This window comes from Phocoena sinus, chromosome X, assembly GCF_008692025.1.
Source record: "Phocoena sinus isolate mPhoSin1 chromosome X, mPhoSin1.pri, whole genome shotgun sequence".
Taxonomy (NCBI): Eukaryota; Metazoa; Chordata; class Mammalia; order Artiodactyla; family Phocoenidae; genus Phocoena; species Phocoena sinus.
In genome coordinates, this window is record NC_045784.1 from 12,145,849 (window position 1) to 12,156,958 (window position 11,110).

The following is an 11,110-nucleotide window of genomic DNA, read 5'->3' on the forward strand; positions in this document are numbered from 1 at the left end:
CAATCATTCTCATCAATTCATTCAATCCCATGTTATTAATTTTTGTTCTGCTTGAATTCAGTTTTCTCCATTAGTTCTGGAAATTCTTACCCAGCTCAGTTTTACAGTCTTAAAAGTTATCAGAAACCTGTGTTCTAGAGTACTTGTCAGAGTCCTTTTTGTGAATCTCTTTGAAGGTCAAACATGTATCTATACAAGTACAATCAAGAAGGTTTAGTATTCTTATTTGACAATGTGTCCCACATAATTTAACATATCAAATAAGCCTAAGTGGTTTAATATCTTTTTATAAAGAGAGAGAACACATCTTTTGAGATGTTCCAGGGGCCCTGGGGAAAATCCCTAAGTTCGTTTGAGGTCAAAAAGACTTCATTGAGAATTTGATTTGGGGACGTTTGTCAAAAATATCAAAAGGTTTTGGACACTTGACTAAATAGAATCATAAATCATTATGAAACAATACTTAATTATCCAGTTAACCAAACTGACAGTTAAAAACATTTCAAAGGCAAACACAGAAGGTCACATAGTTGCGAGCAAAACTTAGCTCTTAATCTTAAAACTGAGCCTTTTAATTAAAGACCTGATGATAAAGATGACATGAAGCACAGGAAATTATTTTGATAAAATGCAAAATCTTTTCTTTCTAGGCAGATTACTTAAAAAGGTAAAGAAAAACCTTTCACAATCTCTTATCAGGAGCAGACCAGACCAAGAGCCCAATAAAACTGTCCCTTTAGCAAAAAAAGAAAATTTAGTTTTATGTGATTACACTGTTGATATTAAGCTTATTGTTAAAACCCTTAAAACAAATTTATTCAATTTTAGCCAGCTTGACTACACAAGGTAAAATTTTCTCTTTCTGTCTCTTCCCAACTTTCTGTATCCATTTATTCTCCTACTTTTTCTGTATCCATTTATTCTCCTACTTTCTACTCTGAAATAACTAACTATAGCTTTACTTCAGGATAAAATCACTTTCACTTCCCTTAACAAAAATGCACCTCCCTACTTCTCTTGGCCAAAAACATATCCTAATTCTTATGTACAGGGTTGATGTACTTATTTCTAGTTGTTTTAATAATCCTTAGAAATGTTACTTTCTAGTGAAAACTAATAAATAAGCACTTGCAGTCTGTTACACCAGCGTTCTTTGGATTGGCAAATTTATGAATATATTTCGTAATTTCTAGAAATAGATACTTCCTCACAGTATAGCTTTTCATTGTGGCACAAGATGTTTACTAATATACCCAAATATCTTTCATTCTGTAATAAGAAGCCAGAAGTAGATACTATGTGTAGTAATTAATGTTTCACTATTTTATCTTATTTGGAAATGATCCAGATATTCAGTGAATTTCCTGTCATTTAACTTAGCAAAACTCTGAAGTTTCAAGTTACCAAAGACATTTGGAAAACTGTTTGTAAGAGATATACCATAAAATATACTCATTGCTGGTAAGTTCACCTAACGTTTATCTCGCTGATATTTATCTAAATCACTTGCTACCAACAATCGTTTAGACTCTTCACACAAACGCCAGGAGACATTCAGCCATCATGCCAAGGTGTTCTTCTTGCTGACAAATTTTGTAACAGAGATAACATGAACTTATTTGAATAGTAAGCCCAGGTAGAATAAAGGTTGCATGTCTCTCTTATATCAAGACCTGTATAATTAAACCAACCAGTTAACCCAGTTTGTTTGTTTTGTATTGAAGTATAATTGATTTACATTATGTTAGTTTCAGCTATTCAACATAGTGATTTGATATTTTTATAGATTATACTCCATTTAAAGTTATTATAAAATATACTGTACATTACATCCTTGTATCTTATTTTTTTAACATCTTTATTGGAGTATAATTGCTTTACAATGGTGTGTTAGTTTCTGCTGTATAACAAAGTGAATCAGCTGTACATATACATACATCCCCATATATCCTCCCTCTTGCGTCTCCCTCCCTCCCACCCTCCCAATCCCACCCCTCTAGGTGGTCACAAAGCACCGAGCTGATCTCCCTGTGCTATGCAGCTGCTTCCCACTATCTATTTTACATTTGGTCGTGTATATATGTCCATGCCACTCTCTCACTTCATCCCAGCTTACCCTTCCCCCTCCCCGTGTCCTCAAGTCTATTCTCTATGTCTGCATCTTTATTCCTGTCCTGCCCCTGGGTTCTTCAGAACCTTTTTGTTTTTTTTTTTAGATTCCATATATAGGTGTTTGTTAGCATACGGTAATTGTTTTTCTCCTTCTTTCTGACTTACTTCACTCTGTATGACAGACTCTAGGTCCATCCACCTCACCACAAATAACTCACTTTTGTTTCTTTTTATGGCTGAAGAATGTTCCATGATGGACACTTAGGTTGCTTCCATGTGCTGGCCATTGTAAATAGAGCTGCAATGAACACTGTGGTACATGACTCTTTTTGAATTATGCTTTTCTCAGGGCATATGCCCCGTAGTGGGACTGCTGGGTCGTATGGTAGTTCTATTTTGAGTTTTTTAAGGAACCCCACACTGTTCTCCATAGTGGCTGTATCAGTTTACATTCCCACCAACAGTGCAAGAGGGTTCCCTTTTCTCCACACCCTCTCCAGCATTTATTGTTTGTAGATTTTTTGATGATGGCCCTTCTGACCGGTGTGAGGGGATACCTCATTGAAGTTTTGATTTGCATTTCTCTAATGATTAGTGATGTTGGGCATCCTTTCATGTGTCTGTTGGCAGTCTGTATATCTTCTTTGGAGAAATGGCTGTTTAGGTCTTCTGCCCATTTTTGGATTGGGCTGTTTGTTTTTTTGTTATTGAGCTGCATGAGCTGCTTGTAAATTTTGGAGATTAATCCTTTGTCAGTTGCTTCATTTGCAAATATTTTCTCCCATTCTGAGGGTTGTCTTTCGGTCTCGTTTATGGTTTCTTTTGCTGTGCAAAAGCTTTGAAGTTTCATTAGGTCCCATCTGTTTATTTTTGTTTTTATTTGCATTTCTCTAGGAGGTGGGTCAAAAAGGACCTTGCTATGATTTATATCATAGAGTGTTCTGCCTATGTTTTCCTCTAAGAGTTCTATAGTGTCTGGCCTTACATTTAGGTCTCTAATCCATTTGGAGTTTATTTTTGTGTATGGTGTTAGGGCGTGTTCTAATTTCAATTCTTTTACATGGAGCTGTCCAGTTTTCCCAGCACCACTTATTGAAGAGGCTGTCTTTTCTCCATTGTATATTCTTGCCTCCTTTATCAAAAATAAGGTGACCATAGGTACGTGGGTGCATCTCTGGGCTTTCTATCCTGTTCCATTGATCCATATTTCTCTTTTTGTGCCAGTACCATACTGTCTTGATTTAACCCAGCTTTTATTTACCAAAGATTATCCCACATCATGTGAACTTGAAAAAAATTGGGGGTTAGTTTCTCTATTTCTGAGTTTTAGGAATATTCAATTTGAAAAGCACTTATTTTTCTTTAAGCCAGTTGAATAGTTTTTATGAATTAATCTTGGCAGTACCATTCAGAAGTAGAAAAGTAGCACACATTTATAACATATATATATATATATATACACACATGTAAACATACAGATGCAAACCAGAGACCTTATAGCTTTGGTTCCAGAATTTTAGCCATGAATTAGGTACAGTGACACGAAACTCACTAGCTTAGTAAAGAACAGTTGGATCCGAACTGTGTTTCTGGCAGTTGGAATAAGTTTACCTGCTCGGAGTGCTAAAGCTTTTTTTTTTTTTTTTTAAACTAATATTTGTGGGGGTTTTGTTTTCACTTGCCCAGTTTCAAAATAGCTCCTTTTGGGCTTCCCTGGTGGCACAGGGGTTGAGAGTCTGCCTGCCGATGCAGGGGACACGGGTTCGTGCCCCAGTCTGGGAAGATCCCACGTGCCGCGGAGCGGCGGGGCCCGTGAGCCATGGCTGCTGAGCCTGTGCATCTGGAGCCTGTGCTCCGCGACGGGAGAGGCCACAACAGTGAGAGGCCCATGTAACGCAAAAAAAAAAAAAAAAAAAAATAGCTCCTTTTCTTTAACTTCTGATGAGCTTCATTTTCCTAAAGTTTGCATTTCTTTGAGCTGGCTATCAGGTCCTAGAGAAGGTGGGGTAGAAAATTTACACCTCAAAGGGACAGAGAAAGTAAGGTTTTTTTTCCTGGAGTTTTGGGGGTCCTTTACCTATTATCAGAGGTTTAGCGAAATTACCGTTTAAATGTTTTCTTACTTTTCTAAGTACAGAACAGTTCTGTTTCCAGTGACGTGGTCTTTTATAATACCTACAAGTATTTTGAGATGAACAGGTGAACTTTGAATTGCTTCTAGAGCTGAATTTCTGGTTTTGTGAAGATTTGCAAGACAAAGACAGTTGCTTTTAATTCCTCAAAAAACTGGATTTCAGCCTGAATGGCATCCAACTACATTTTCTTCAGTTCGCTTTATATCAGGGAGATTTCCAATTAAGACGGAAATCGATTTCCATGTTCTGGAGTTTCAGGGCTTAACGCAGCAGCACCTGTACAAAGTCTGTATAAAGTGTCCAACAAAGGCCTTTGAACACTCTCCTGAGTGCACAATTCAACCTTGGACCAATTCACCTTAGGGGAAAAAGCCCCTGAATATTGGCCTTCAGCTGATCCATTTCCTGATAATTTGGGAGGACTTCTGGTCATCTGCTGCCCGTGTGAGCGTGCCTGTTTTCCCTAGGGGGCCATCGGGCTTGTCTGATAACTACAGTATAATCATGGGTGTGAAGAACACCCCTTAGCAGCCAATCAAGGTCCCTATGAGTGGGGAACTGAATGGCCACTAGTCTTTTTTAACTCTTCTCTAAATTTGGTAGATATCTTCTGAAAGTGGAGGTAAAAAGAGCTTTGTAATTTCATCTTACTAAGGACGTCCCTAAGGCTGGCCCCCATACTCCTTCACGTCCTCCTTTCAAGTTGGTCTTTCCATAGGTACCAAGAAAGACAATTGTTTAGGCTGAGAGCGCTCTAAAAAATGTTTAAACACAGAAGTTTTTCCAATTCAAAAGATCCATCATTTGGCCATTGATGAGTAGTAGGATCTTATATTAATCTCAATAGCAACTCAAACTTATAAGCCTTTTTATGGCTTAACCATGGATGCAAGAGGCATCCCGAAACGGGGTGCAAAAGATGCAGCCCTCACACGATTCAGAAAGCTCACTCCCAGAGTTAGCCTAAGAAAGCAAAGACCTTCATTGTCACACGTGGTTAGAATGGGGTCGTGAAAAGTGTTTCCCATAAGAATGATATGCCTTCAGTTACAAACCTGCGACACTGGGTAAGCACTAGGGAACAGGACTTCTCCAGCCCTAAATAAGACAAGAAGGTGGAGACGACAAGGGGCCCTTATGACCGACGCCCACGAGAGCCGGTAGCATCGGAGAATGTTGCTTATCAGTTAGTGTCCCGGATCCCCAGCCTATTCAGGTGGTCGCCAGATGCATGCAGACACATGCATCATCCATCTGGCAGAGACCAGAGAGACTATTCTCACTGGTCATAAAGCCAAGCTCTCAAAACAGAATTAAACGAAAGGAAAATCTCATCTGTCCTATGGTTCTCCTCTGACAACACAAGAGACAGATAAAAGAAAACAATGACCATCTGTGGGAGGAAAGAGGACCAGTGGAAGACAGAAATACTCATAACAAAAATCTCTACCAAAGTCACAATACCTAAGGAACTGGCTGACACAAATATTTTCTCCTGCTAATCTCAATTTGGAAAAGAAGGGACAAGGTGAAATTTTTACCTTCCTCTCTCAACTGCACCAGACTGAGATCCAGGAGAGCTGACTTTAGTAAGAATTCTTACCCTTCTCGGGCTTCTGCCCGTTTTCCAGAATCCCATCTGCAGGCTCCCAAGTGAGTATGGTATCTCAGCAGCTCCCAGGGTAGGTTGCCAAACTGTAGGAGAGGAAAAATAATTTTCCCTTTATTTTTCTACGTTCTTGGCTAAGATCCCCATCCCACCCCCCGCCATACCCCCGTAATCATAGACAGGTGAACAGACGAAAACAGGAAAAAAACAGAGGTTTACTAGCATGTATACCTCCTGTATACTTGAGGAGAGACCCAGGAAAATAGTAAAAGTTCCCGCAATGGCCCATGACACCACCGTAAATACCACCTCCAGCTAAAGAGAAAAGATGATGTTGTGGGCGAGGGAGCTTTTCAGCGCTTTTACTGAAAAGTGAAAAAGCTTTCCACTTTTGTCTGCTTTTTCTTAAAAAATAACCAGCTCAAGATAAACCTTGTGCCCCAGAGGCACGTTTTGGGGTGGCAAATTCTGCTCCCCTTCAAAGATAAACACACGTTGAGCTAGCTGCTCCCTTAGGTATATCTGGGGAGAGGAATGAGTACTTTCACCTCTGTTACATACACTTCTGTGTTTAACTGTTTTCATTTTACACTTTACTTTTCAAAAATTCATTAAAAACTTTAAGAAGTTATGTTTCCTTTGTACTTTCATAGGTTAAGATGCCATACTGTTGAGAGCATTAAGCCAACCACGCTTACATTAAAACACCATGCCTTTAACATGTCAGATAAAACCAGTGAAGAGCTCTATCTACAGGTAAGTGTTCTTTCTTCCTAACTATAAGTCTTTAATGTTAATCAATATTAGAAATCCATTTTTTCCCCACTGACATAAAGCAGACCTTTGGCATAGCCACGACAGAAATGCTCTCTTCTTTGCGAAGGGAAGCCAGATCGGAAATGGTAAGTGGTGCGTTACTTTTGGAGATCTTCTAACTAACTTTCTGAAAGCTCTGGCTATTTCAATTTGGACTAGGGACCTTATAGCAAAGCGCATGGTATTTTGGGGGGTATCGAAGAACTTGATCTCATGGAAAAGGTACCATGTAGTGCCTTTAAATTTGAAAAAGGTGGAGGGGCTCTCTTTCTGAATACCTGGTTTCAGTACCTCCAGGAAATGATTGCTTTGTTCCTTTCTCAACTAGAGAATTAGACCTTTTCAAAATGAGAACAGATACACATCCATTCAGCAACCAAACTGCATTCCCAGCTCGCAGCCTTTCGGAGTAGATGGACTCTGTCCCATAAATGTTTGTGGGATTTCTAATATTCCCGTTGGTCATGCACGTGATTATTGTACTGTTTTATTGATACAAACCTTTCATCCTTTTCTCCCCTCTTTAGCTCAATCGTTTACTAGAAAGCAATAGGAAGCTTGAAGACCAAGTTCAGCATTGTATCTGGTTCCAGCAATGGCTGCTTTCCTTAACAGTGGTCTCGCTTGCTTTTGTCATCTCTCTCTTCTATTTGTTGTACAGTTAAAGAAGTGGTGCTCGGTAGGAAACATGGCTTTTCCGTTCATTAGTTGGAAAAAGTACCACCCAGAACTTCTCCACCATGCTGAAAGTGTCACACATCTGTGCTTCCTTCCTCCAAGGAAATGTACGGCATTTGGGGGGGGCGGGGAACTGAAACATGTCTTGAAAATAAACTGTTACAATAAGGAAACGCTGAAGATATTGATTGTAAGAGACTATAGGTAGTTAGTCAAGTAAGTAAAGGTATATCTGTCGTGTGACTTAATAGAGATAATTTATTTTTCCCTTTTGATTTCATACTTTTAAAGCTTGTTTTATCATGTATATATGTTAGCTGAACGGAAAAGTAACATGCTTTGTTGCAGCCAAAAACTGTCATCTGCTTTTTTTTTGACAGAATTATTATAGCTGAGCCAACTTATTAGCTTTTCTATACTATGTATATAGAAGAACATGTATATTGAAAAAACATACAGAGTAATTTCTGTAACCATGACTTTGTAATTTTGAGAACTACTAACAGATGCTAGTCGATGTTCTTTTGGAATGTACAACTACTTAATGCCAAACCACCTTTAGCCTTTGTTTCTTATCCGTCTTCCTTAACGGCCTGCCTGCCTTTTATTAATCTCAGACTTTTTAATGAACACTCACACTCTCATTTAGCTAGGATTTGGGGAACTAAGTCTGGTTGGATTTTCTCTAAATTCTGTCCGTCAGTAACGTCCAGAAGAAGAACCTCTCCAGTCTTTTTTTACGCAGTTTCACGCTGCTCTCTCTGGCTGGACAGGGACCCTTTTGCTTCCTGATCCTCCCCATTGGACCATCTTCACCCTCCTTTCTAAGCGAAAGGAGTTAGATAAAAATTTTTTTGAAAAGTTAGTTTTTGAGATGCAGAGCAGTATAATTCATTTACATTTCAATTCCTTGCTAAAATCAGCCAGGAGAGGGGAACTTTCGGTAAGGGTGAAAAAATAAATCGAAAGTGTCACTTCTCGGTTTAAGAGTGAAAAATACTGTAAAAACTTCAGACCAGGGTTAATTGACTCCCTTGATATATTCTGCCTTTGTCACAGCAATACTGAGGACGGTTCCTCAATTCGTAACATGATACACCTCGCAGGAGCAGAGCCTGATGCGAGTAGTTTGTTTTCTCATTTAATATAAACAGTTTTGGTCCATGTTGGTTCACATATAAGTCTACTTCATATGAAAGAAAAAAATAGTCTGCCTGGAAAATAAATTTTGAGTTTTGATTGAGCCATGTTTACAGAATGTTTTATTCTGAGGTTGTAGTGTTGGCGGCTTTCATGAGAATGTGATGATTCCCAAATGGCATTATGAAGAATGAAAAAATAGAGTTCCTTCAAAATTGGCCTAGGAAATAAAACCTTAAATGGACACTGGTCTGATACTTCGTCTTAATTTGGGTTTTTCTGTTTCAGTTTGCCACCTCCAGACGTGAAAGTGACTGCAGCCCACCCTAAGTAGTACTGTCCATAGTATCTCCCTGTGTGTGTGCACAGCGATTTCCCCTTTTATGTTAGATTCCTGGCTTTGTCATAATCTAATCCCGAAGTATCTGCGTATGTGTTTTGTTCTTCAGCAAATAAGCGAGGAAACAGTCAAAATTGGAAATGTATTGTCCTGACGGTGTCCCTTTAATGTTTCACATGAAAATTACACTGACTCACTAAAATGTTTTTCCCTGATGTCTGGCCAGTTGAATTTAATAACATTTCTTGTTAACATTTGTGTGTCTATTAAATGTGACTAAGCAAAATTTACTGAAAATTAACCATAAAATCAAAGGCATCTAAACTTCTATACTTGTCTTAATTGATCACATATATTTACATTTGATTTTATTGTGTCTTCGTTTGATTTTATTTAATCACGTCTGTATGACTGAGTATGCTATAATTAATAATTTTATTTTTAATATGTCATTACCTGTTCATGACCAAATTACCAAGGACCAACATTCAGATTTAAATTATCTTCACTTGGAATGGAAATTCATAGAGTTTCCATGAAAACATTAATGAAATATCATTATAGGCAAGAAGCCTAAAGATACAATTGCTGGTAAACCTAGCCTCAAATTTCATAATATACCATAACTGTTTTTATATCTTGCCACTAATTTTGACTGGATTTAATAGCACTTTATTGTACAATTGCAAAGAAAACAAGAATATATTCCTAGAATTGTTGCCGGTGTAATTTCTCTAATGTTCTGGTGCTTTTCATATATTTTCAGTATTTTTATTACTATATTGGTATTTTCTTTGTATAAATTGATCAAAAGAACATGTTTTCTATTTTAATATGTTTTAGAAAAATAATTACATTTATGCAATAAATATCATCAGGAAAAACCTCTGGTCTCTAATTGATAAAGCATTTTAAAAATCAAAGCTCAGGTTCACTCTGACCTTTCAAAGATCACATTAATTTCTTCTGCACCTACTTACCTTTTTATAAGGATGGCACCACAAACTTCCAAAGGCACAACTGTGTCATCAGGTGAACCCGTCCCTAGTGTGTCCCATTTCTCCTCGCCCCTGGGTCAGGGTCTGGCTGCTCTTCAGGGGAGCTCTCCATTTTCCGGACTTAGCGTTGGCCTCACTGTCACAGCTGGGGGCTCCATCACAGAACCTATCACTAGAGTGGCCGCACATGTCAGAATTGCCCTACATCCCTCAATCCTAGTACCTATACACCTGCCTGCTGACAGGAACCTGCAGGAAGCAGGCTGACAAGAAATCCTACCTGGCTGCCGGGCGCATGGCAGGTGGTCCAGGCGAGAAGGCACCGGAGCACGGCACGTGGGTGTGGTTCAGGAGGGGCGGCCCCGGATAGTGATGGCAAAGGCCCTGGGGATTGTTTGTGTGGTTCCCCTCGCCACTGGAAGACACAACTCCCAAGTGCAGCTCCATGAAATAGAACGAAAAGGACAGGTCCATCTTCTAAACTGCAAAAGAGGTCGAGATACAAAACCATGGGAGAAATTCAAAACAGAGCCACAAAGACAGACCGGTAACCTACCAAGGAGCCCCACACCTACCCAGGACTCTGAGGGTGTGGCCTCCTTTCCCAAAAGATGCAATTTTCTAGGAAAGAGCTCCTGTGTGGGGAAAGCTCCAGCTAGAAAAGGATCAGTTACTTTACAGCAACCCAGCTCTTCTCTAAATTTTACCAGCAACTTAAGGTTTCTTGATGTCAGAACAACATGGGTCCCCAGAAGCACAGGACTCCCCTTTTTCTCCTGGCCCAAGGGCACGGAATGGAAGTCCTCCCATTTGTCCCAGCTGAGGGAGTGGTGGCCAGGAGTGAGGGCTCTGAATGAAGACTGCCCGGGTTCAAGTCCCCCCCTCTCTGACATTTGCTACCTGTGTGACCCGGGAATGTTAATTAACCTCTTTCAGCCTCAGTTTCCTCATCCCTAAGTGCCTCTGATATCAAAGTACGACTTCCCAGGATGAGTGTGAGAGTGAGAGGAAATCTTGCATTTAAAAGCAGCCCTGGAGAGGCTAGCCTGGCTTTGTTGATGTTGCCTCCACCACCTTCCATTCCAGCTCCCTAGAACTTTTCACACTTGGGTTGATGTCCTGAATATCCCATCTCACTCAAAGCCAAATGTCAGTTCTCCAAACTTTTCCCTGCTCTGTACTCCCATCCTTGCCTTCTTGGTACTTCACTCTGAATTTTGGTGCCCAGGTCAAGGGATGCATGTAGATGGCCAGTGATGATCAACTGCCTTGAATCCTGTAA

The 11,110-nt window shown here is 39.6% G+C and overlaps 1 protein-coding gene across 4 annotated transcripts in view; it reads left to right on the plus strand.

The window, feature by feature from the left end:
- Nucleotides 1-9,714, plus strand: part of MOSPD2 (motile sperm domain containing 2) — a 68,389-nt gene extending 58,675 nt beyond the window's left edge. The window contains exons 14-15 of one of the 4 annotated variants that reach the window (XM_032620126.1): nt 6,510-6,612; nt 7,200-9,714. In XM_032620126.1, coding sequence (XP_032476017.1) covers nt 6,510-6,612; nt 7,200-7,337 — 241 coding nt within the window. In that variant the 3' untranslated portion in view covers nt 7,338-9,714. Of the gene's footprint in view, nt 1-1,348 lie in introns of all 4 variants that reach the window. The other 3 variants (XM_032620127.1, XR_004348096.1, XM_032620129.1) reach the window with 3 other exon arrangements.
- The last annotated feature ends 1,396 nt before the right edge of the window (nt 9,715-11,110 follow it).